The sequence below is a fragment of the Penicillium crustosum genome (assembly GCF_028827405.1).
Source record: "Penicillium crustosum strain IBT 35664 chromosome Unknown utg000001l_segment0_segment0, whole genome shotgun sequence".
NCBI classification, from domain to species: domain Eukaryota; kingdom Fungi; phylum Ascomycota; class Eurotiomycetes; order Eurotiales; family Aspergillaceae; genus Penicillium; species Penicillium crustosum.
Window position 1 is genome coordinate 617,109 of NW_026623122.1, and position 24,977 is coordinate 642,085.

General features: G+C 49.7%; 10 protein-coding genes across 10 annotated transcripts; 3 read left to right on the top strand and 7 right to left on the bottom strand.

Annotated features, from left to right (window-relative positions):
- Window positions 1-325: 325 nt before the first annotated feature.
- On the bottom strand, window positions 326-2,425 carry N7487_000235 (uncharacterized protein; the record flags this gene model as incomplete). Its single annotated transcript, XM_056867984.1, has 1 exon — window positions 326-2,425. The coding sequence occupies one exon, from the start codon at window positions 2,423-2,425 to the stop codon at window positions 326-328; it is 2,100 nt and encodes a 699-aa protein (XP_056732768.1).
- A 940-nt stretch (window positions 2,426-3,365) lies between these two features.
- On the bottom strand, window positions 3,366-3,604 carry N7487_000236 (uncharacterized protein; the record flags this gene model as incomplete). The annotated part of the gene is made up of 2 exons (XM_056867985.1): window positions 3,366-3,569; window positions 3,596-3,604. 2 exons carry the CDS (start codon window positions 3,602-3,604, stop codon window positions 3,366-3,368), a joined length of 213 nt encoding a protein of 70 aa, XP_056732769.1.
- Window positions 3,605-3,938: 334 nt separating this feature from the next.
- N7487_000237 (GTP cyclohydrolase I) lies at window positions 3,939-5,166 on the bottom strand (the record flags this gene model as incomplete). Its single annotated transcript, XM_056867986.1, has 4 exons — window positions 3,939-4,241; window positions 4,298-4,602; window positions 4,669-4,802; window positions 4,874-5,166. The coding sequence occupies 4 exons, from the start codon at window positions 5,164-5,166 to the stop codon at window positions 3,939-3,941; spliced, it is 1,035 nt and encodes a 344-aa protein (XP_056732770.1).
- Window positions 5,167-5,922: 756 nt separating this feature from the next.
- On the bottom strand, window positions 5,923-7,563 carry N7487_000238 (WD repeat RBAP46/RBAP48/MSI1 family protein; the record flags this gene model as incomplete). Its single annotated transcript, XM_056867987.1, has 6 exons — window positions 5,923-6,097; window positions 6,168-6,653; window positions 6,717-7,178; window positions 7,233-7,338; window positions 7,406-7,483; window positions 7,539-7,563. The coding sequence occupies 6 exons, from the start codon at window positions 7,561-7,563 to the stop codon at window positions 5,923-5,925; spliced, it is 1,332 nt and encodes a 443-aa protein (XP_056732771.1).
- Window positions 7,564-8,056: 493 nt separating this feature from the next.
- On the top strand, window positions 8,057-12,299 carry N7487_000239 (chromatin-binding exonuclease XRN1; the record flags this gene model as incomplete). Its single annotated transcript, XM_056867988.1, has 2 exons — window positions 8,057-9,746; window positions 9,805-12,299. The coding sequence occupies 2 exons, from the start codon at window positions 8,057-8,059 to the stop codon at window positions 12,297-12,299; spliced, it is 4,185 nt and encodes a 1,394-aa protein (XP_056732772.1).
- Window positions 12,300-12,616: 317 nt separating this feature from the next.
- N7487_000240 (cytochrome P450) lies at window positions 12,617-14,578 on the bottom strand (the record flags this gene model as incomplete). The annotated part of the gene is made up of 6 exons (XM_056867989.1): window positions 12,617-13,116; window positions 13,214-13,873; window positions 13,911-13,979; window positions 14,057-14,141; window positions 14,209-14,334; window positions 14,390-14,578. 6 exons carry the CDS (start codon window positions 14,576-14,578, stop codon window positions 12,617-12,619), a joined length of 1,629 nt encoding a protein of 542 aa, XP_056732773.1.
- Window positions 14,579-14,982: 404 nt separating this feature from the next.
- Window positions 14,983-17,946, bottom strand: N7487_000241 (snoRNA-binding rRNA-processing protein PWP2; the record flags this gene model as incomplete). Its single annotated transcript, XM_056867990.1, has 5 exons — window positions 14,983-16,804; window positions 16,862-17,109; window positions 17,165-17,660; window positions 17,729-17,841; window positions 17,929-17,946. 5 exons carry the CDS (start codon window positions 17,944-17,946, stop codon window positions 14,983-14,985), a joined length of 2,697 nt encoding a protein of 898 aa, XP_056732774.1.
- Window positions 17,947-18,319: 373 nt separating this feature from the next.
- Window positions 18,320-19,843, top strand: aspC (septin CDC12; the record flags this gene model as incomplete). Its single annotated transcript, XM_056867991.1, has 7 exons — window positions 18,320-18,361; window positions 18,430-18,443; window positions 18,504-18,546; window positions 18,606-18,768; window positions 18,849-19,159; window positions 19,216-19,724; window positions 19,774-19,843. 7 exons carry the CDS (start codon window positions 18,320-18,322, stop codon window positions 19,841-19,843), a joined length of 1,152 nt encoding a protein of 383 aa, XP_056732775.1.
- Window positions 19,844-20,250: 407 nt separating this feature from the next.
- Window positions 20,251-21,467, top strand: N7487_000243 (WD40 repeat domain-containing protein; the record flags this gene model as incomplete). Its single annotated transcript, XM_056867992.1, has 4 exons — window positions 20,251-20,305; window positions 20,387-20,728; window positions 20,803-21,384; window positions 21,445-21,467. The coding sequence occupies 4 exons, from the start codon at window positions 20,251-20,253 to the stop codon at window positions 21,465-21,467; spliced, it is 1,002 nt and encodes a 333-aa protein (XP_056732776.1).
- Window positions 21,468-22,226: 759 nt separating this feature from the next.
- N7487_000244 (ACT domain-containing protein) lies at window positions 22,227-23,772 on the bottom strand (the record flags this gene model as incomplete). The annotated part of the gene is made up of 3 exons (XM_056867993.1): window positions 22,227-23,232; window positions 23,286-23,689; window positions 23,740-23,772. 3 exons carry the CDS (start codon window positions 23,770-23,772, stop codon window positions 22,227-22,229), a joined length of 1,443 nt encoding a protein of 480 aa, XP_056732777.1.
- Window positions 23,773-24,977: the final 1,205 nt, after the last annotated feature.

Sequence of the window (24,977 nt, forward strand, 5' to 3'; positions counted from 1 at the left end):
GTGGTACATTTACCAGGCGACGACTATTATTGCATTACATGGGTGAGCAAGTCAGAGTCTGAGACCCCATGTATACCCATCAATACATGCACATTACACACAAATATATTTCTACATGCTATATAGTGGTAAGTCTAGGACATAAAACAACTGATACTTATACAAGTTTATTCAGTAATACTCTACAATACACTCCATCTTCTCTTTTGAGGATTGACAACCTCACCACTCGCACAAGTATTTTAAGATCGCCCACAAGTCACTTCGTGCTTACGTAGTAAGCAATGTTCCTTCAGTAAATACTCATACAGACGTTGATGTATCCTTAAATCAACCCTCTGAAGGAGGATTGATCACTGGCAGCCTTAACCTCCCCAGAAAGGTGGCTCACCACGAGTGTATCATCCGCTCCGTCGATGGCAAAACGACGGAGACGTGGCGTAGCGGGCTCGTCAGGATCCTCGGGTTCCGAGAGGGTGATCGCATGATGCATAACCCCATTGCCATTGGGGGCATGGGGAGGAGGAACATGACCGGTCTCGGTCCCTTCGTTCGACAGAGGAGAGACAGTTGAAGAATCTCGGTCCTGTGAATGGGCGGGAGACACCCCAACCCCATGGACTTCTTGAGAACTGATCGAATCAGCATCAGTACGATTTTGCACGCTCAGGGGCATGGTGGCCTGCGACTGCGCTTGGAGGGCAGCGGCGGAAATTTGGCTGTTCTCGTTGGGGCTGGGCTCAGATGTGGTTGGTCTTTCTGGAGAAGAATCTGGTACAGAAGCTGAGGCTGAATTAGCAGGTTGATGTAGCCTAAGAGGTTGGAAAAAGGCCACCATACGTGGATCCGGGTTCTGACTTTCTGCAACATCTTGACTTAGATCTCTCGAACTTTGTTCTGGTAAATAAGTCGGGTCCGAAACAACAGTGGAGTCTGTTAAAGCTGGAGCAGCTGGCAGGTGTGAAGTAACTGGCAGGTTTGTGGTAGCCAACATATTTGGGGTAGCCGACAAGTTGGGAGGGCTCGCTGAGCTTGTATCCACCGGGGGCGGTTGAGGAGCCGACGGGTTTGTGGCAGCCGACGAATTTGAAGCAACCGAGGAGTTTAGAGTATTAACGGGGCTTGAATCAGCCATGAAGGCTGGAGGATCTGGCGGGTTTAGAGCAGCTAGCGGTGTTGCAGCAGCTGACAGATCAGAAGCAACTGGCTGGTTTGTGGCGGGATTCGGGGCAACCGACGAGTTTAGAATACTCGCTGAGTTTGGAGCAGTCGCAGTATCTAGACCAGTGGGTAGACCCGAAGCATCGGGTGTATTAGATAAAACAGGCGCAGTGGATGAGTTGGGATTTGGGCGCCGCGGCAGCCAAGGAAGGACGGGCAGAGGAAGCATGGTACCCTCGAAGGCGGCAGGCTCAATTCTTACGATATGGGCACCGGTTTCATTCAAAATCATGTAGGGAGGAGTTCGGTGACGCCTGCCGCGTGGGATCGCCATGGGCTCGATGTCCTCAGGACGAACGCCGGCAATTAGCTGCTGCCGGATAAGCCATGCTTGCATAATGCGTTCTGGCGCATAAGGGGTGGCACCCTCAGGGAACGGAGCAGGGTCAAATGGAAATCTGTAAGGGTTTCCCCAGTCGGTATACCGGCGTGGCTCACGTGCTGGTATAGGAGGAGGTGGCATGGAGTTTGAAGCAGCAGAGGATTCGCCCTGAGTTGCTGTCGGGTAGGGGGAAGGGGCTCTATGGTGACGAGAATGGTCCCTAGCGGCAGTGCCCATGGGATCAGGTGTCTCAAAACGGACATGTGGAATCGGCCCGGATGATTCGGCTGTAGTGGGATCTTGGGTTCCATGTTGCTCACGCATGCCCATCGCGGGCGGCTGTAACCCATGCTCGGCACCGGCGTGGTACAAGGGTTGGTTGAATTCGTTGGTAAATTGCGAAGTTCCTTGATAGGACTCATCAAGTATCCGAGCAGCTTCATCCTGGGGTTCATCAATCATAGGAGAATCTTCGTCGTGGGACTCATTGAGAATGAGAGAAGCATGGTGTTGGTGTTGAGAATCAACCGTCTGAGAAGCTTGATTCTGGGACTGGTTTGACCCAAACATAGCTTGGTGCCAGGCTTCAACTTCCCTGCGCGCATTTACGCGAGTGGTTTCATTGAGCCTTCGCAGTCTCTCGAGATAGACGAAGAAGTCGGGGTGCACACGTGGTTCAGAAGCTTCTGAAGCGTCAGAGTCGGGGTCAACTGCCAGATGCGCTTGGAGAATATCAATGGTTGTCTGAGAGGGAACCCATGGAGATCCTGACCCGGCAGTATTGTTGGCATTGGTGGGCTCGTTGGAAAAGTCGAGGTTATCGTCATCAGAAGAGAGACTCGGGGAGCGGCGAGAGGCTGAAGGTCGAGTGTGGTCCCCCATTTTGTTCAAGTGTATCCAGGTTCCTTCCACTCCATGTTAGCAAGTCGAATGCTTGATTTGATCAGACACCTTCAGCATACTTGCAGTGATCACTGTTGTCTGGGTGAACCCTTCAGGTGCAGGGTATTTGACAGGTTTGAGTGCGAGAACCCTTTTGTTTTGCAAACAGATTAGTGTCACGTCTCATGGCACCAAATAAGTATTCGTAGATCAGATCAGAGGAATGTCATATCATGTTTCTGGTGTTGTACATAGCACACACAAAGGAACCGAATCAACCCGCGCGAGACTTACAGAGATAGATGAAACCGATGCCACTCTTTAGTGCCCGTGGGGTGGTGCGTGGTAAGAGATAACAAGAGGTAAAGAGAGACGTGGACGTGAGTAGACGTGACTGAGATTCACAGGCACGTCAAATGTAACAGAAGAAGCGCAAATAAGCACAAGCAGAGGCAATCAATGGATTGCAAGAAGAACTGAAAATTAATAGAATAAGATTCCAAATTATGGAGAGTTTGAGAGTTGGATAGAGAGTCGGGTGATAGAGGAAAGGAATAAAGAGTTTGTTTGAGGGCAGAATTAAAAGAAAACAATGTCAGATTTGTGTACGTGTAGGAGGACATTGTCACATGGAACGATTAGTCGTCAGATGGGTGGTTGGCCAGATCCACGGGTGCTCAGATGTCGTTCACACCTGATGAGGTCCTCACTGATGCGAGAAGTTTGAACGCCTCTCACAATACCTACCTTCAACCGCACCAAGCCCTCAGAGATCAAAGTACTCTATATGCCCACACCTGGACGGATAGCGGGGATCACTCAGCCACCCTTCATCAAACCTTCTAAGACTTGAGGAGTCTTATAAAAAGCCCTAAGACAGCCCAAATAGTTTTATAGAAGTCAGCTGCAGGCCTTGTACTGAACGTCAGTCGACACACTACTAACAGAGCTTTGCTTTGCTAGACGAGGGAACATGAATCTGAACGAGCTTGTACATTGGTTCTAATGCATACATCGTATCTAAGTGGATAGCTTCCGGAAATCCTACTAGGATGCTGGTAAGCGGCATGAGATTAAGTGTTGAAACAGCCTTGCTGGTGCTATCTAGTGAGAGTAAGATCTCAATAGACTGCACAGCAAAGGCCTCTTGTGCGGTTGTGTTAGTATGACATAGGGCATATGGGATAGGGAATGACGGGGGGTTATTTTCTTCCTCGGGCCCATCATAGCTCGAGGAAGGGGATTTTCACCATTTCCCGCAAAGCCACCAGCTCTACAACCAGGGTATGAACTTCATGGACAAGGGGAGCATAGCAAGACACCAGGGCAAAGATTTGCCTGAGTATATGCAGGAAAACCCAGATGAAAGACAGGAGAAACACCAATCCACGCTTAACATGTAAAGTAAAAAGCAAGACCACCCAAAACCTGTTGAAAGGTACCCAAAACTCCAAAAAAATCCAAAAAAACTCAACAACCTATGTTCAGGTTGGGCAGATGGGGAAATGTGGCATTATCTCCGGTTCAACAAAGTCAAGAACTCTTCGCGAGTCTTTGCACTGGACCGCATACATCCCAGCATACAGCTGGTTGTGGTGGTGCTGCTAACCTTCTGAACACCGCGCATAACCATGCAGAGGTGGGAAGATTCCATGACGACACCAACACCACGAGGCTGGAGGACCTCTGAAATGGCTAACGCAACTTGCTTGGTCAGACGCTCCTGGACCTGGAGTCTGCGAGAGAACATCTCTGCCAGGCGAGCCAGTTTTGACAGACCAAGGACACGGCGGTCAGGAATGTATCCGATATGCATCTGCAGGCTGTTAGATTGATTACCACCGCAGTAGCTCTATATGTAGCGATTCTTACCTTTCCGGTGAATGGCACCATGTGGTGCTCGCACATCGAGAAGACATCGATGTCCTTGACAATAACCAACTCATCGTGGTCCTCGTGGAAGACAGCGTTGTTGACCAAGTCCCGAACATTCTCTTCATAGCCCTTAGTGAAATAGAGCATGGCCTTGGCATATCGCATGGGGGTCTCGCGAAGTCCCTCTCTTTCCGGGTCCTCGCCGATACATTCCAGGATTGTGCGGATAGCTCCGGACATCTTTTCAAGTCGTTGTTCGGTCTCCTCGGGTGTCGACTCCTTCCGCTGTCTGGTTCCCGGGCCTAGCAATCGTGGTTAGAGAAATACACCAATATAGCGGTGCCACCGATGGAGTTGGTATCACTAACAAGGCCAGCTGAGACCGTCAAAGTCGATGGGTGGGGTCAATGTGTAGGGGCTGGCAGGGCGGCTGACAGTCGTTGGAGGCGTGAATGGGGCGGCCGCATCCCGGGGATCGCGGGGAGGGTCATTCAAGGTAGGACTACATCCCAGATATTAGTAATGAAATTTTAAGTGTCATATTCACCCATATTGATATCGTTGTATACATACCGCACTGGCGCCACACTGCGGATTGGCACAGAAGCACTGGAAACCGCCTGGGTGGGGGCGGCTCCAGTTTCCTCAGTTTCAGCCTGGGTCTCGGTCTTGGTGTCGGTCTTGGTCTCAGGAGATTCAAATTCGATGGGAATTCGGGGTTCAAAAGAGGAGCGAATGGATGTACTCAGACTCTCGCGCTCACGAGAATCACGGCTGCCCGTTGAACGTTGCAGCGGGGAGCTACCGTTCAGCATGTGGGACGGAATGGCTGAGGCCCTGGGGCTTGTAGGGGAATCGGAACCCATGATGGAGATTCTGTCAATAGTGAAGTTAATAAAAAGCAGAATATGTCACCTTCCAAGATGATATATAAATAATAAATGAGGTGAACATCTAAACTAAAGTCAAACACATTTTTTTTTAGCAAAACGACACTAACTTTCTTCTGTCCCCCTCATCGCCCCCCACCAATCGCCACCAATCACATCTCACCGGAATGATGACATGCTCCCCGCGGTCAGATAACGGACTACCGGCCCGAATAGCACATGCATAGATCTCCAGAGCTACATATATATGTTGTACTATATGAATCCTGGACTATATCAGAGTGTGGTACAGAACATATTCCTTGCTCAATTCATCACAAACCTCATATACTCTCGGCGTTAGCTTTATGTAGTGGAACGTGCGGGAATGCACTCTAAACCCTATAGTGAGAAACATCTTGAAACAAAGCAACTAGTTATGTATCAAGTAAGTACTGACTTCACCAAACGGTCCTGATTTTTATAAGAATTATAGGTGCTGTGCAACTTGGTTAACACATCATGGCTTGGCTAGGCTGATAATCATGGGTAATGATATATGTACCTTTCTATATACAAATTTAGAGATATTAGGGTTAGTGGACAATATGACAACCATGCCACTCGCAGGCAGCAGGGGTTATAGATGAAATGGTGTTTTTTAATGATTACTCGCTATGGTCTTAATTCACCTATACCAAAGAAGCACCCATATGAAAAACTGACTGGACTGCAAGTCCAGTAGAAATAAAATCATGCCTCAATTTCTTCTGTTGGGACATCCTCCAGATCCTTGCCCACAATTGCATCTGCTACCTTCCATACCTGCAGTAGATTGTCCTCGGCCGCGGAACAGAGAACCCATGGGTCACTTAGGTTCCAGCTAAAGTCTGAGATACGGTTTGTGTGTCCACCGTGCATAAATAGACTAAATATTAGGTTAGCCAACGATTCCACCTGGGTAACGCATTAAATGAAGTGGGGGAAATGTCACTTACAGCTCTGGTGGCCCATCTTGAGCATCCTCAGGGGTTTGCTCCTCGCCTGCCCGGCTGAGGTCCCAGAACATAATCTTGCGGTCGTAACTGGAACTTGCCAGCACCGACTCCTCAAATGGATGCCACGAGATAGATTGCACCGAATCAGTGTGGCCCTCCAGTGAGTGGAGCTTCGCTTTCAGGTTGCGAAGATCCCAGATACCGATAGTCTTGTCGGCAGAACCCGTGGCCAGAATCGTCTCGGAGGCCGGGTTGAAGGAAATTGAGTTGATGGCATCGCGGTGCTGACCTTCAGCCGAAGCAGCCGCGCGAGTGGAATCATCCTGGCGGGTATCGAGGATTTGAAGCGTGATGTCATCGGAGACGGTTCCGATAAGAGAGGAGTGGAGAGGATGGTGTTGAACGTCGTTGACGATCGAGGAGTGGTGCGTGAAAGTGCGGCTTGGTCGGACTGCCTTGTTACCCTTGGTGTATGTAGTAATGTCCCTGGTAAGCTTTATTAGATGCTAGTCACAGCAAATCTTGTGTTTTCATGTTGCGTTCGCTTACCAAAGTCGAACAGTCTTGTCTTCACTGCCCGTTGCGAGGTGACCTGCCACATGGGGGTTCCAGCTAAGTCCGAAGCCTTCAGCTTCATGACCTAGGAGCTCCATTTGAGGGTTCACTGTGCCGGTTGGCAAGCTGGGGTGCTTAGAGCGATCCCAGATCATGACCCGACCATCTGTGCACATTGTCGCAATGATATTCGGGTTCTGTGGCTGATACCGGGCCTTGTTGACCTCGCCCTTGTGGTCGATCTTTTGCACAATATTGAACTTGATTTCCATTTGTGCCTTCTTTGAACCCCCGCCATAACCTCCAATCTCTCCTTTCTCTTCGTCGTAGTCTTCCGGGTTTGGGGCATTAGGATTTGGGAGTTGCACCTGGGCAATCTGAAGGTAATTCTGCGCATCACCAGTGGTATGTGTGCCGATGAGGAGACGGTGGGTTGAGTAGGGCTTGTCTGGGACTCTGAAGATAGACTTGGTTAGGTTGATGATCGGAGTATGGGAGTTCGGGGCGTACTCTTGCTTATCTGGAAGCCACTGGGTTGTAAGAGTTGGCCATTCTAACGCTGTGCTCAGAATCATATCATAGAGGAAGGGCGCATTCTTCTTCCATGTTTTGTACTCTGTTCTCAATGAATGTGATTAGATATAACCGTAATTGGTACAACTTGAGAGGTTGAGAAAAGCTACCTTCATTGATCGCCTTCTCATCAGCATGTTCATGATCCTGATCCTGATCCTGATCTTTCTCGTGCTCGTCACCAATACCTAGACGTTGATTAGATTGAGATTTCAAGTAGTGCGCAACGACGTAAATGCTTACCAGCATCGTCTTCGTAGGGATCCATGGCTTTGGAATGGTGTAGACCGAGCAGTATGTTGAGATCACTACACAATGGAACTCGAACCACTGAGAAAGAGGGTGTGAAGCAGATAGGTAGGCGGAGGAAAGCTACGCGCAACAGCGCGTTAATGAGTGCCGGGAGACCTGTAATGGTACTAGTCCTAATTAGTAGGCGGTGAGCAAGCTCCGTTGACTCTTCAATGTTCACATCGTGGGGACACCTGCTTTCTTGCATCATAGACAACTGAAAAGCGTCAGTTTGGCGTTACTATATTTTTCTTTTGCTTGTTTTCTCTACCCCTATATCTTTCTTTGGGTACCACTTGGCTGGCGCAGTATCTTGTCCAAGATTTCTTCATTGGATGATTTCACCTTTCGTCGCAAGTCTACTTCAATCCTTTACGAGAACCCCTCATACGATCTCTCAACTCTTACAATAAATTACCTCTCACTTCCTTCCTTGACAATCCTGTCTTCGATTTAACCCAACCTTCAATATGGGTGTCCCGAAATTCTTCCGCTGGCTGAGTGAGCGGTATCCGTCAATCTCGATGCTGATCGCAGAGAGCCGGATACCCGAATTCGATAGCCTATACCTCGACATGAACGGCATTATTCACAACTGTACACATAGTGACAGCGATTCCCCGACATTTCGCATGACGGAGGATCAAATGTTCATTGCCATCTTCAATTACATTGAACATCTATTTGGCAAGATCAAGCCCAAGAAACTGTTCTATATGGCGGTAGACGGTGTTGCGCCTCGCGCTAAAATGAATCAACAACGCGCTCGTCGATTCCGAACGGCTCTGGATGCAGAAAATGCGAAGGAGAAGGCCATCCAGCAGGGTCTGGAGATGCCAAAGGAAGATGCCTTTGACAGCAACTGCATCACCCCAGGTACCGAATTCATGCAAAAATTGACGAAACAACTCAAATACTTCATCAACAAGAAGATCTCGGAGGACACTGATTGGCAAGGTGTGGAAATTGTGCTTTCTGGGCATGAGGTTCCAGGAGAAGGTGAGCACAAGATTATGGAATACATTCGCTGCTCGAAAGCGCAGCCTGACTATGAATCCAACGTTCGCCACTGTCTTTACGGTCTGGATGCCGATCTGATCATGCTGGGTCTTCTCAGCCATGACCCTCACTTCTGCCTTCTTCGAGAAGAGGTGACATTTGGTCGCCAAGTATCCAAGAAGCCCAAGGAACTGGAACATCAAAACTTTTATTTGTTGCATCTGAGCGTGGTTCGGGAATATTTGGAATTAGAATTCCAAGAGCTAGAACAAGAAGGTGTTCTGGATTTCCCATTCGATATGGAGCGTGTTATTGATGATTTCATTCTCATGGCCTTTTTCGTTGGCAACGATTTCTTGCCCAACCTTCCAAACTTACATATCAACGAGGGTGCCCTTGCCCTTATGTTCAAGCTCTACAAGGAGGTGCTGCCAAAGATGGGCGGCTACATCAATGAGCAGGGTGTTATCAATGTGCAACGGTTGGGTATGCTCGTGACCGCACTCAGTGCTGTGGAATACCGATTCTTTGAGGCAGAGAACTCTGATGCACAATGGATCAAGTCAAAGAAAGACTCAAACATTGATTATTCAACCTCGCAACAGAAGAAAGAGCTTACGCTCACTCCTTCTCAAAAGGAGATCCTCAAGACGGTCAAGAAGTACGTTCTGAACCGGTCTGACAAGGCCTCTGAACCTCTTGATCTTCCCCCTACACTTCCAGCCCGTGACCGCACTTTCGTTGAACGGCTTGCGGATGAGCTCCGGTTGTCTTGGTCCTCCCTCGACAATGAGAACGGTGATCGGTTCATGAGGCTCTCCTTGCCTCCGACTCAGGGCGATAGTGATGACGACGAAGAGGATGAGGAGGCATCAATGGCTGTTCAGCGTATTATTCGGAAGTACGAGAAGGCCAAGGTTCAGGAGATGACGGCCGAGGAAGCGCAGAAGGCTGCCCAGGAGAAATATGACACCAAGTTCCTTGAATGGAAAGATAAATATTATCGGACCAAGTTCGGTTGGGGTCTCGACAACAAGGAAGAGATGAAGAAGCTGGCACAAAACTATGTGCAAGGATTGCAGTGGGTCTTGTTCTACTATTACCGTGGCATTGCATCGTGGCCCTGGTTCTTCCAGTACCACTATGCCCCTATGATCTCTGGTTAGTAACACTAAATCTCCCCTTCTTTGGGTCGCTTTGATTGCTTACGGTGGGACAGATGTGAATGATGGCCTTGGTGCAGACATGGACTTCAAGTTGGGACAGCCTTTCCGGCCGTTCGACCAACTTATGGGTGTCTTGCCCGACCGCAGTAAGAAGATCGTGCCTACTGCGTATTGGGACCTGATGACCTCGCCTGATTCCCCCATCTACGACTTCTACCCTCGTGATTTCGATCTTGATATGAACGGGAAAAAGATGGAATGGGAAGCTGTTGTCAAGATCCCATTCATCGACGAAAAGCGGCTGTTGGACGCCCTTAAAACGAAAGAAAACCTTCTTTCCGCGGACGAAAAAGCAAGAAACGACTTTGGGGCCTGTCTCAAATTCACCTATTCCCCAGAGGTGAATTTCGTCTACCCCTCCTCAATGCCTGGTGTATTCCCGGATCTTCCTAGCTGCCGTTGCATTGAGAACCTCTTCGATCTCCCTGTCATGGATGGTTTGGTGCCCTACGCTGGCTTAATGGACGGCGTGCACCTAGGCAAGGCAGCGCTTGCTGGCTTCCCTAGCATCAAGACACTTCCGCACCATGGCCAATTGGGTTTCCACGGTGTTTGCGTGTTCAATCAAGACAGCCGCAATGAGAGTCAGGTTATTACACTCCTCGATCCGGGAAGCCGGTCGAGCATTGAACTAGCTAAGACGAAGCTCGGGAAGCGTGTCCACGTTGGTTATCCATTCTTGCAAGAAGCTCTTGTGGTTCGCGTCTCAGACGAATTATTTGATTATATTCTTCCTGTCGGAGAAGAACACCCTGTCTCTATTCCCCATACCCCTCAGCAAATTGAGCAGTGGAAGAGGAAGGCCAACAAGATCGAGGGCACCTACAGCAAGCGTCTAGCAATTATCATTGGCGATGTCGAATCTCTGGTCCACATTCAACTTCTGAAGGGCATGAGCAAGACTGATGATGGAGCCACGGTCAAGGAATTCGCTGATATACCCGGCCAAGAGACAGACTATGCTCTTCAGGTTATTGTTGATGATGTGATCAATCCTGATGAACGTTTCATTGAGCGGGAAGCCCTCTCTATCCAAGAAGAATTCCCTGAGGGTTCTCGTGCCTTCTTCTTGGGTGACTTCAACTACGGAAGGCCTGTGTATGTTAGCGGACACGAGGATGGAAAGGTGAATGGACTGGTCGCGGCTGTGAAAGGTCGTGAGCCAGAATTCGGTCGAGAGCGTGTTAAGGTATCCGAGCAACTTTGCCCGTACATGCCTTCGTACGCTGTTGCCCGTAGTCTTCGCCTCAATCCTTTGGTACTGGCTAAGATCACATCTTCCTTTACTGTTGACATCGAAGGCCAACGTGCGAACCTCGGTCTTAACCTGAAGTTCCAGGCAAAGCAACAGAAGGTTCTTGGATACTCCCGTCGGGGAGAATCCGGCTGGGAATTCAGCCAGAAGGCAGTAGAACTGATTCAACAGTACATGATCAATTTCCCCGAATTCATTGCTGGCATCCAGCGCAACCCTCAAAGCGACCGTTATTCTCCCACTGATTTCTATCCCGAGGAAATTGCCGCCCTCAAGATGAAGGAGATCAAGGATTGGCTCAAATCTATAGAAGCTAAGAACTTCGAGAGAGTGCCCCTCGATGCTGAGCAGCTTGACTCGGATATTGTGATGTTAATTGAGCAAGATGCCGACAATCTCAATGCATCCCTGCCAGAAATGCAACCGAAGAAGGTTCGGGGTGTACCCCGCAGTGCTCTCCTTCGGCCTGCCGATGTCGAGCACCGTCTCGGAAACCAAAGTTTCAAGCTCGGCGATCGGGTTGTGTATGCCCAGGATTCTGGTAAGGTGCCGATCGCTACTCGTGGCACAGTTGTCGGTCTCACCAGAACCTCGCGAGCTCTTCTGCTTGATGTTGTCTTTGATGTGTCGTTTATGAGCGGCACTACACTAGGTGGCCGATGCTCACCATTCCGTGGTCAAACTGTTTTGGCATCTTCCCTCCTCAACATCTCCAACCGGCAACTTATTACCAGTTCCCGTGCTACAGCTAGCCAGCAGACCCAGCAAACAAAGACTCCTTTGACAGTTGCTGGGTACGGCGCCCCTATTGGCCCCAACGGACAGGGACAACTGAGAAACGCAACTGCCCCTCCACCCCTAAGAGGTTCTTTCCGAGGAGCTGTCACCGGACAGGGCAATGGCGGTGGGCGTGGAGGTCGCGGGGGTCTTGGTCTCAACAACGGACAGCAGACCACTCTCCCCTTCCGTCCCCACGCCAATGGTGGTGGTGTTCCCCGTGGTCCTCGTGGTGGCGGTCGCGGAGGTGCCCGGGGTGGATATGTCGCAATGGATAACAGCGACCCCAACGAGGGTGTTATCCAAAACAACCCCAACTTCCGTCCGCAGGACTACTCTCGCGTCCCGCCGCCGCAAGGATTGGATCGAGGACGTGGCCGTGGTCGCGGTCGTGGTAATGGGTTCCGTGGCAGAGGAGGTCGTGGACGAGGTGCGCCCCAGGCCACCCCCCAGTGAATGATGGACGTGGCTCTCAAGAGAGAAGATATGATGAAATGATTGGATTTGAACCCTGTATGTATATGGACACTTTAGATATCTGCACGTAGTTTAGACGTGTACGTCGAGGCAGTGCTTTTATCTATTGAAGATGAATGTACGATGGAATTGAAACCAAATTCGATGCTCGTATTTCCCAATCTGAGATCTTTTAGACATAAAGAACTGCAACATGTAGATAAAATGAGTAACTAGCTAACTATGGCATTGCGCATCGACCTCTGTTAACCCTAACCACCAACATTCTCTAAAAACCTCCAAGTCTCCCCCTCTACTCAAAGCCCAATAGGCCTTTTCCGGAACAGCATCTCAGTGGTCATATTCGGAAGAATATGCTCCCCAACTACAAGGTTGCGGGGTCTCTTCCCATCCAGATCGTGAAGAAACTTGAACTCGTAGTCAAGGATGATGCGACTCAAGATCGCCTTCAGAGTATTTGCCGCGAAGAACCGACCAGGACATGCCTGGAGGCCGTACCCGAAATGCATGTTAGTATTGGTGATAGAAACGAAATGGGCGCCCGGCATGAGCTTCTGGACGTGCATATCCTCGCCAGCACCGTTCGCCATCGCATCTGACCTTGCGGGTTCAGGAGTGAGAACAAATCGGTCCCGGGGGTCATGACACCAGCGGAACCCGTCGAAGACCATTGGGTTTTTGATGAAGGCGGCGTCTTTGCTAATCGGACCGGCAGGGAAACAGACATGTGTTTCTACCGGAAGAACGAGGCCGTCATGGAGTGTGATGGGTTCTTTGACGATACGGTGGAAGTTCACTAGACGACGCGGTTAGTTAGAGAATCACATACAATCACAGCCCTACCTCCAACTCATTATACTGCGCAGCCATAAGGAGATGTTCGCAATACTCACATTCACCAGGCGGAGCAAACCGTTGAGATTCGCGCAGGAAGCTGTCCAAACGAGACTGGTCCTTAAGCGCTGCCTGAGTCGCATTGTACCAGCCATCAGGTAGAGTTCGGCACATTTCTTCGCGCAGAGGCTCAACGTATTCGGGTCTAGTAACTAAATCAAAGAGACAGTGACACAAAGCCATCGTGCTTGTGTGCGTAACTGCCAGTGTAACCAAAAGCAGCATGTGATGCGCCAGTGTTTCCGGTTCGAGTTCCTCGTCCCTTTCTCCACCCAGATCCATCATCCACTGCAAGAAGTCGTCTGGCTTTATGTAGTTAGGATCTTTAGCCTGTTCTGCCAGCCTGCGCTCATGAACCATCGGAATGAAGATGTCTTTCGCATAGCGCAACTGCTTCCTCATTGTCCGGACGCTGGGGAGGAAAGGCGCTACGATGGGACGGAGGTATTTGGGAACTGGACGGAGGAGGAGAATGGTGATTCCCACATTCACGGCGTAGTTGCTTGCGACGTTCAGCCATTCTTTGTTTCTGCGGAGGACGTCGCCGGCCATCATGCGGGATGTCGAGAGGGCGATTAGTCGGGTGAACATCTCGCATGGGTTGATTCGAATCCAGGCGTCTGTGTTCGGTACGTCTCTGTCAGTATCTGAGTATTCGCCTGCGTGGTCTCACAAAATAGCGTTCGCATATCACACCTTCACATCCTGGGAGGGCAGTGTCGAATGCTGCTCGTAGCTCGTCGATGATACCGGGAACAACACGGCCTGTTCGATTTGATATATGTTAATTTCTCTGGTCTTGCATGAGGTTGAAAATAAGAAAAAGCAAAGGATGTCAGCACTTAGACTTGGTGTCAACTTTTTCCGCACAGTCATAGAAGGTAAAAGAGTATTGATGATGATGTTGGTATATTGACCCAATGCGTTCTGTGAAGTAGTTGCATCAGCTCCAACCTCTCAACGTAACGTAGCACAGATAAACTCATGAGCTTACTTCATATTGGGCATGTAGAGAACTGAGTTTCGAAGGAGGAAGATGCCTCAGTTCATCCTGATATTTCACTGGCAAGACGATTACTTCCCCGTCACCGGTGAGCAGGCGAAATGGAGTATCCTTGTACTAAAGATTGCAGATGTCACTAAGGTAAACGACTGGTTTCAGGTATACTGCGTACCTTTTCATATCCTTCACTAATCATCGAGGCAGCTTTGGGGTAGTAGATGAATCGATTGATGAAATCCGGTAAATAGGCATTGTACCTGACAGTTGGGACATGTCTCAAACTGGAAGCCGGTGGTCGTCGAAGGAGATAGAGCACTACAACCAACACCCCAACGAGGGGCCAGAAGGGTAGGCCGGTCATCTTCAGGCTTGCTGATGGAATCTTGCTTTTTACAGCAGATGGGGAAAGGTACTTAGATAAATGATTCTCCGGAGCCTTGGATTGTCCGGGATATTGGAACCGGGGAGATTAGGGAAGTTGTTGGGTGGTAGGAAAGAGTAAGAAAAGTAATGAGAGGGTGGCACAGGAGACAGTCGGATAGTATTAGGAAGTAAGACTTTCTTATTTTAAAAAAGGGCGTTTGCTAAAGGCGAAAAGAGGGACAAAGAGTCCGTTTGAGGTCTCAGAGAGCGGAACTTGGAGTATATTATTCACACAAGGCCGGCAAAGACCTCTCTGTCTATTTTCCCTTTTTTGGTCTTTGCTATATACAAAACGCCTGGCTCAGATGCAAGTAGACATACACGAAGAAAACCCCATAGAAATCATTCAAAGCCAACCCAGTCACCATCTCCCTCGTCGGCATCGACCATCTGATCATCAGGAACCTCAGCATCCTCGGTTTCCATGGCCAACAAAGCACTGCTAGTTTTCTTGTTTCCAAGAACAGGCTTCGAGAGCAGGTAGTTGAGATCGTAAAGGTTCTTTTCCGTCAAACGTTTCAGGTTTTCACGGATTTCATCGACAGCACGCTGGACGGCGCGAAGCTCGGTTGCGAATGTACCTGTGTTATCCTTGAAGTAGCGACCATGGCTGCTGAATAAAGACTCGATCCACATGAGGTTGAACTCAAGATGGGGAGTTTCTTCGGCGGCATGTGCAACGAATCGGAGAAGGCGAGGTAAATAGACGGAGGGCACGGACCGAACCACATGGGGAATATCTGACGGAGGGATCGCTTCATATACGACACGAAGTAGCTTTTGTTCGTTCAATCGGAAGGCCATAATAAGAGCTTTGAGGAAGGTATTCTCCTCGTCCACAGTGTCGGATGTGGCGGCTGCCTTGGCAGCATCTAGTGTGGCCATAATGCTGGATGGTGTGATTGTGATATCCAGATCATAGGGATCAAAGATGAAGTCAGTATCCAAGCTGTAAACAAGGAGACCTTCGGTAGAGGCGGCACAGAATGCTCGTCCAGTCGGTGCGAAATCCACAGATGTCACGCGGACTTCTGGGCGTGTGGTGCGCGCACCAGCGTCACCGCGTCTTGCGCCAGGAAGAGTGCTATCAACACGATCATCGTGATCAGAAGCTTCGCCGGTCTCGTCGATAAGAGCACGGGGACCAGCTTCAGTCATGTCACGACTGTTCAGGAACTCCTGGGTACCATCGATCGAGGTGTTGACGGAGACGGTGAACTTCTTGATCAATGACCCGGTTCCGACATCATATAAGCAGATATACTTGCTGTTTCCACCAGCCAGAATGCAGCTACCATCTGCGCTGTATGTGATTCGGTTGAAAGACTTGGTGCCTGCGGCATTGGCAGCAGTACGGCGGTCGCCCACTCGGCGTCCTCCAGATACGTCACGGCGACCGTCAACACCTCCTTGTTGCACAGCATCTTCAACGGACCAGAAGGAAAGCTGACCGTCTAGGGTAGATGCGGCGACTTGTTGCCCATCTGGGCGGAAAGCCACACTGAGAATGTCTGACATGAGCTGGAGAGGTTCACTGGTCTGTGACCGGCCGAAGATGCTCCAGATGCGAACTGTGTGATCCCAACTTCCACTGACAAGGTGGTTGCCATCGGCAGCAAAAGCAAGACTGGAAACCGGACCCTCGTGGCCGGAGAGCTGGTCAAGCAATTGACCAGTTTGCACGGACCAAACGTGAATGTCGAAGGAGTCTGGTGAACCGGCACAGATCACTTCTCCACTGGGGTCCACGGCCAACGAAGAGAATGACAGACGGGATGGCGCTGTGAAGGTTCGGAAGTTACGGTAGCGAATAAGATCCCATGCACGGATAGAACCGTCCAAAGATGCTGTGAACAACACACTTCCCTTCTTCGCAAATTGACATGCGGTCACTCCACTGGTATGTTCCGTAAAAGTGACAATGCAGAAGCCTGATTTGACATCCCAAACCTTGATTTTACCGTCATCAGCAGCCGTGACAATTTTCTGACCATCCGGTGAATATGCGAGGGCGTTCATAGAATCAAGGTGACCTTGTTGCTTGAGGATATATGACTCGGACTGCCATTCCCACACAAGCAACTGACCGTGCTTAGACGATCCGAATGCTAGCCACTCGCCTGATTTGTTGATTGTCACAACATCGATATTGCTCTGGGAGACACTAGAGGAAGGGAGATGTTAGCCACTGTGGAAGGGAGGGTGTCACAAACTAACGTACCTCAATTGATGGATCATATTGAACTCTGGCAGGTCGTAGAGTCCGAATAGACCGTTTGAAAACCCTACCACCAGAAGGTTTGTTGGCGCATGGAACGCCGCACAGTTGACCTTGGCGTCATTCTGCATGAAGAAATCCTTTTTTACGATCCTCCATCGGGCATCGGAAATGTCCTCCATAGTTTCCTCGTCTTTTTTCGTGACATACTCCCAGCGGAAGAGTGCGCCATCTTGGCTGACAGTGTAAATCTATGGATAAAAATTAGTATGATATTTCCAGAACTAATTTCCAGGAAGTACCCACCACTTCTTGTGTCGCATTGAAATAGGCAGCCACCACGCCCTGTCTGTGTCCCGCCAAAGTGGTCGGCTCGAAACCTTCTTCCGGGTCCATGCTCCATACTCGCGCGGTCAAATCCTTGGCGGCAGTGAGCAAGAAGCGCGAATCGCTGGACCATTCGACACTTTCGATGTTGTCAAAGTGGGCAGCAAGATCCCGGTGTAGAACGAAGGGTGCAAATTCAATCTCGCCATTGGTTTCGGTGCCGGGGGTAGAGGGTGTCTGCCAGATTTGCAGGCGTCTTCCGACGCCGACAGCGAAATGTCGGCCGGACGGGGAGAACTTGAGTGCGGACACTCGTCCTTTGAAGGAAAAGTGGTGGATGGCGATGCGCCGTTGGAAATTGGTCAAAATTGCGCGACCATTTTCATCCACGGTCAACAGAAGATTGCCCTTGGGCGAAAGATCGAGACGGTCGATGTTTGTACGGTGCGAAAAAGGCAGGGTATAAGAAGTATTTCTATACAACCAATTGTGAGCGGACTGGTTTCCAAACCACCAAACAAAAAAGCACCAAGCGACACATACTGTACTAGATCAAAAACCGAGACTCGATTGCCTACTGGCGAAAGCAAGCATGTGCCATCGGGAGTAAAGAGAAGATTTCCTTTGCGATATACCGTCCCCAAAAGGTTGGAGAACTAAAATTGAGTGGTGTTAGTATGAAAACTAATTGTCAAGGCTTGATGTAAATTGCATGCGATCAACCATCCAAGCGTAGTACATACCTTGAAGTCTGTCTTCATTTTGGCTGTCGGCGATCTCAAAGATCAAAAAATTAGAGATAATTCCACCAGCTACCGTGATAAGAGCCTTCGGATCATCCATGCCCCGATCCCGCTCTCAATTAGTACTAGCCTTCCGCGCTAAACCCAGATAGGCAAGGCGAGTGTATACTCCAGAAAACGAAAGGAGATTCAGGGGGAAGCAGCGACGGGCAGTTCGAGAGACATCCGATTTCACATTCGTTCCTCCTTCTCCCTTTTTTTTCTCCTCAGGAGTCGACTTATTCTCTCTTCTAAATTCTGGTATTTTACACCAGGGACCTCTTCTTCATCTTCTTTTTTTGTGTTGATTCCCAATTGTTTTTAATTCCCCCCTCCTCCCCTATAACCCACCATGTCGACCTCAGAGACCGCCTCGCCGATTGGCATTGCCAACGTAAGCTATTCGGAACGCCAACATTCCCCTTATGATATCTCGAAGCTAACCTGCGATTTTTGATATAGCTCCCCAACCAGCGGTGTGTACCTTCGAATGATTACGGTGGATATGAGGAAAGATTCTAATCAAGCTTGTATAGTCACAAGATTGTCGCGAAGCGGGGTGCAGCCTTCACTATTATGGTGCGTTTCACAGGAGGAAAATACCCCGCGCATGCTGACGCTAATGGTGCTTCAATCAGGTTGCCGGAGAGTCGGGATTAGGAAAGACGACCTTCATCAACACCCTCTTCTCCACCACCATTAAGAACTATGCCGATCACAAGCGCCGCCACCAGAAGCAGGTTGACCGAACCGTGGAGATTGAGATTACCAAGGCTGAGCTCGAGGAGAAGTTCTTCAAAGGTGCGACCCAGATACTCTAGTGTCGGGGGAGAGGTTTCGACTTCCGCGTTTCGACAGCTAATGAGTGGTCGATTTTCTAGTCCGCCTCACCGTCATTGATACCCCTGGCTTCGGAGACTACGTGAACAACCGTGATTCATGGCAACCCATTATCGAGTTCCTGGATGACCAGCACGAGTCGTACATGCTCCAGGAGCAGCAGCCCCGCCGAACCGACAAGATCGACATGCGTGTGCACGCCTGTTTGTACTTCATCCGCCCCACCGGACACACCCTGAAGCCTCTCGATATCGAGGTGATGAAGCGCCTGAGCTCCCGTGTCAACCTGATCCCCGTGGTTGCCAAGGCTGATACCCTGAGCCACGCGGATCTGGTGCGCTACAAGGATAGAGTGAGTGGAACGAGTGCACGAGGAGAGTTCGAGAATCCGGACTAACAGGCGATTAGATCCGCGCTGTGATTGAGGCCCAGGGCATCAAGATTTACACCCCGCCCATTGAGGAGGACGACGAGCACGCCGCTACCCACGCCCGCAGCCTTATGGCTGCCATGCCTTTTGCTGTCATCGGTTCCGAGAAGGATGTCAAGGCCAACGATGGTCGTGTTGTCAAGGGCCGTCAGTACGCTTGGGGTGTCGCCGAGGTGGAGAACGAGGACCACTGCGACTTCAAGAAGCTCCGCTCGATTCTGATCCGCACCCACATGCTCGACCTTATTCATACCACGGAAGAATCGCACTACGAGGCCTACCGTGCCCAGCAGATGGAGACCCGCAAGTTTGGCGAGGCCCGGCCACGCAAACTCGACAACCCCAAGTTCAAGGAGGAAGAAGAAACTCTGCGCAAGCGCTTCACCGAGCAGGTCAAGGTCGAGGAGCAGCGTTTCCGCCAATGGGAGCAGAAGCTCATCTCAGAGCGCGACCGCCTCAACAAGGATCTGGAGGCTACCCATGCAGCGTATGTTCCGGACTATTGTTTAGGTAGATACATTGCTAACCGATCACAGCATCAAATCCCTCGAGCAGGAGATCGAGGGTCTGCAGGGTTCCAGCACCCGCAGCCACGGACGTCGTTAGGATGTTGCAATTTTACCGGGAGTCGACCCGGATCGTTCAAAAGGGGAGTAGTCGAACCATGCTCTTGTTTTTTCTTCTCTTTTGAGTACCCTCTGTCTTGCCCTTCGCGCTTGGAAGCACCTTTGTCTGAGTGCTTGGTTCGTTTTGTTTGTTATATCCATTTACCGCTGGTAGCTAGCGATGGTGTGTCTACAACCTTGATAATAACTTCTTCTGTATTCCGTATGAAATACAGAATTAATTCTTGTGAATTCATAGATTCGAAGTAAAGTAGTAATTTCTAGCTTTTTTTTCTTCTCACTCTTAGAGAGTTCTCTAAGTGGGACTTGGGAAGTTGAAGCTCCGAGCTCCATCCCGCATTCTCTAAACTCCGCCAATTCCTTCTTCTCTCCACCAACTCAACGGCCATGCCCCGGAAAATATTCCCAACCAGGCATATCCACACTCTTAAAACACACAATGGTAAGCGTGGGAGCGTGGGATATACCCAGACGACTTTCAACCCCAAACCCCTCCAAACACCCAAGCGCTAACGCCTTCCAGGACCCGTCAACGCGGTAACCTTCTCAAGCTCCGGCGGCACCTACGTCCTCACAGGTTCCTCAGACCGAGCAGTCCACCTTTCGCGCGCAGCTCCAAACAACTCCAATAGCCAGACAGCAGTCGAGACCACAACCCCTATCCAAAAATACGAAGCGCATGGCTACTCGGTCCTGGACATAGCCGTCGCAGCCGACAACGCGCGCTTCGCCAGCGTAGGAGGCGATCGCCAAGTCTTCCTCTGGGATGTCGAGCAAGGCATCACAACCAAACGATGGTCCGGCCATAATAGCCGAGTGGAAGCCGTACAATTTGCCGGCGATGGCGACTCCGTCGTAGTAACCGGTAACCCCTCCACTCTTCGTTTCCCTTCCTACCCAGTATCCAAAACTAACATCCTCCTCTTTCCCCTCTTCTAGGCAGCGCAGACACAACAATAAACCTCTGGGACACCCGCTCCTCGAGCTACAAACCTATCCAAACACTCACCGAAGCAACCGACACAGTCTCAACACTACACGTACACATGGGGTCCTATTCAATAGCAAGCGGTAGCTACGACGGTCACGCACGGATCTATGACGTGCGAACTGGAAAAACGACCGTCGACGTCCTCGCGCATCCCGTGACGAGCGTGCGCTGCTCGAGCGACGGGAATGCCCTACTCGCTTCGACGCTGGATGGACATATCCGCTTGCTGGACCGGATGGATGGGAAGGTTCTTAATGCGTTTTCGGGGGAGAAGACGGTTGCGGGCGGTATTGGGAAACCGCGGTATTCGTACCGGAATTCAGAGCTGCGGGTGCGTTCCGTTTTTGCAATGGGAGATGCGATTGTGCTGAGTGGGAGTGAGGAGGGGACGGCCGGAGCGGCGGCGTTTGCTTGGGACGTTGTTAAAGGGGAGGTTATTGCTGCTGTGCCTGTTGGGGAGAAGGTTAAGGCTGTCAGTTGTGTGGCGTGGAATGAAAGTGTTGGGGATTGGGCTGCTGGGTGTTCTGATGGTGAGTACTATGATGTGTTTTGGGGAGCTCTGGGGTATTTGTGCTGACTGCTGTTTCAAGGTACTGTCAGGGTCTACGGATGAACTTTGGTCATATGGTCTAGATGTCTCGGACAAGGTCTCGGACAAGGCTAATCATGATGGGGTGATGTCCTCGCCTCGTATCGATGTCCAATATCGCGGTGCTTCAACTACTACACGCCACATTATACCACCTGCTGAAACAAGGACGGAGTACGGAATCTGGTATGGATTACCCAGGTCTGTGGCGGTCTTGATGCCCTCTCACGATTTCCGTTCAACCTGACACTTTAATGGGGTTGACGATGGGTACCTCTTACTTGCAATCCGGGGAATGTGGCCATTTGGGGCAAGTCAGGGGTCAAGGAGAAATCCAGACCAGCGGATATCCACGTCGGTCCAGTTTTCGCCCTGGAGCCAGGAACATTGGATCTGTACATACTACGCTCAGCGCTGCTATATCAATAATGAGATACGAAATTAATTATATAATCATCTTGCTTTCTGCTATTTGGAGTGTTTTGTATCTTCTTCCTAAAAAAATGTTAAATTGGATGTGTGGATAGTGGTGTTACTCCGGATATATATATCGATGGACTCCATTGATATTTCATCACAAAATCTCAGATTGACATAAATAATATGCCCATAGTAATAGAAAACTCAACCAATTCATGACCCATAGAGTAATATTATTCATACAAATATTAAAAACAAACGAACTTTTGATTCCCCAGACGCCACATCAACACATGCACACATCAAAACATAAGTCATATCACAGGGCCAGTCACTACAAAATCACCACAAAAACCAACCAACTCAACCCCGCTGCTGCGGACTATCGGGCGGAGTCCGCGATTCAAACACAATCCCATCAAGCCTGGGCGACTGCATCTTCTCCTCTTCAAGGGCATCGATAGCCCTCTTAAGCTCATCCTCACCCACAATAATGGTACCTGCACGCGCGGTACTCAAAAAGCTAATCTCCACCGCATCGGCCACATCCACATCAGGTTGTAGATGATGCGTCGAGTGCGGCAAGGGCTGCAATCCATGAGAGGGCGCAGAGGTAGACGATTTATCAATGGAGAGTGCAGCAAGACGAGCTCCGAAAGAATCAAACAGTCCAGGTACGGAGCCGACGACGCTGCTATCACCACTGTTGATGGAGCCCGCGTGCGAGGAGAGCGGGTGTGTAGCTGCTGCTGCGAGACGACCTGCGACGCCGCAGACGATGCCTGATGCTTCGAGGGGCAGGTCGCGGAGGTCTAGGGTGATTGGGATTAGATGGTCCTCCTTTGAGCCGAGGAGGAGACCGGAGCCATCTTCGTAGAGGCGTGTTCCTCTTGAAGAAACGGATTGGCGGGCGAAGCGGGGGAGGAGACGCTTCTCCAGAAGGAGGGAGGCTGCTGGGTCCAGGGCTGCGAGGGTTAGGGATAGGAAGCGGGGTTCGTCGACGAGGAGGACTGTTGTCAGGGCGTCGCGGAGGATGGACATTGAAGATTCTTGGCTATGGTATTCGTGGTGGGCTGCGCACTGGACTAGACGGAGGGAGTTGTCTACGGAAGGGGTGATTTGGTGTTTTCGGAGGTTGTTGAAGGTGCGAGTTTGGAGTTCGCCTAGGGTTGAGGGTGGGGGTGTTCCTGGCGGGATGAGGTCGCTGAGTCTTCTTTCGATTGTTGGGCTTAGCGGGTTTGTGATGAAGGCTGCCGAGGCGTTGTTGAATTGGAAGCCTCTTTTTTCTAGCGCGGAGATCACACTTGCTTTGCTTTGTTTGGGGACTACGATGTAGTCGGAGAAGTAGGTTGAGATGAAGAAGATGGAGCTTTGGGGAGGTTAGTATGTATGTTTTTGTATAGGTATTGGGAGTTCACATACATGCCTGCCAGGGCAAGTGGACTGGTTAATTCCAAGACTCGTTTGCCGGCCTCGAGGCCTTCGCCGAGGACTTGCATGGCGATGTAGTCATTTTCACTCACGATCAGACGGGATCGGAGTGACTCATCCAATTGGTCGAGTTGGTCCATGACCGGGACGAAGTATTTATCGACCAGACGTCTAGGACACATGACGGAGACTTCGACTGGAGTGATAGAGACGTTCATGAATGCAGGTGCTTTATACGAGTCATACTCAGAAGCGTTTTCGAAATCATCAAATGAGGCATCGTCATCTTTCTCATCTTCCAGTGGTGGAATTTCATCAAAAATGAGTCTCAGAACAGACTTCAAGAAGTAGGGGTACAGCTCCAATGGGATGTGTACCAGTACCACACATTCCTCCTAGTTAATGGATTAGTAGGTGTTGTAGGCAAGTAGCATGGATGACTCACTAGGAAGTGCACTTGTGCATCGATGAGAGTCATTGATTGATCCATATGAGTTATATAGTCTTGGAACACGAGAGAAGATGTATGTGTAGATGTGCCTCGAGGATTTGATGAATCAAGGTTCACCCTATTACGCCATTGAGGCTCGATGATGCTATTTGAAGTGAGGAAGCGCCATCAACAGATGTCGTCAGTGGCAGTGAAGATTTGCATGGATGTTCTTAAAATATATTGTCGAGATTCTTGCCAACGGGGTAAAATTAAAAAAAGAAGATGAAGTTGAAAGAGAAGGAAGTCCAAGTGGGCAACCCCTCTCTTCTTTTCCCAGCTTTCCCCTCTCCCTCATATTTTTTTTTCCCACTTATCTTCAACTGAAAATGACTTGACTAAACTAAATCTCTTCATTTTTCTTGGACTCCACAGCTTATCAGACACACTGCCTCTTTTAATTAGCTCGCACGGACACGCACCTTGTTCCTGGGCCTTTTTGTGGGGGGCCTTAGCTCTCTTTTTACGCCGACGCTTTCCGAACCTCGGACTCTGCTATCACATATTATCACATTATCACATCGCATAGACTACCTGCAGATCTCATGGCATCATATATACATATAAGGGAAAGGCTAAGAATATTTATGCTGACATACAGGGGGTCTGATTTGTCTGATTTTAGGAAATCATCTCCCGATTGCAAATCTCCCGCTTTTTCCGGGGATAATTGCCTAAGTGGCTTGTTATTTAAGATAACAGTCCTGGACCCTGTGGCCTGATGCACTGGCCTCCTACAAACAATATACGAGTGTTGTCCTTTTTTTTTTCTTTTGCCGCTGTAGCAGCCCTGGAATAGCCCTGGAACAGCCCTGGAGAGGGGACGAAAGAGATTTCAGTGCAACGTCAGCCCGGCCCGATTGGGAATGTCCGTGTCTAAGCCTTATCGGGTTGCATCAATCGGGAAATTTTATATCAACGGGGAAATTAGCGATGATTTATGTGGCCTTGTTGATCCTGTAGATTTTATCCACATTCACATGCACTTTGGATACTGTATGTCTCTTTATATCTTTATCTGTCTTTATATATATACCTACATAAGTAGGTAGCAAATGATGTTGGACTTAGGGCTGTTGAGCTCCCCCTTAGATAATCGCAGACTGGGAAACTATTTCCGCTAACCTAAACCGACAAACTGTATACAAGTTATGTTAGAAGTTGAAGATAGAAATTTAAGATCTCTTTACTGA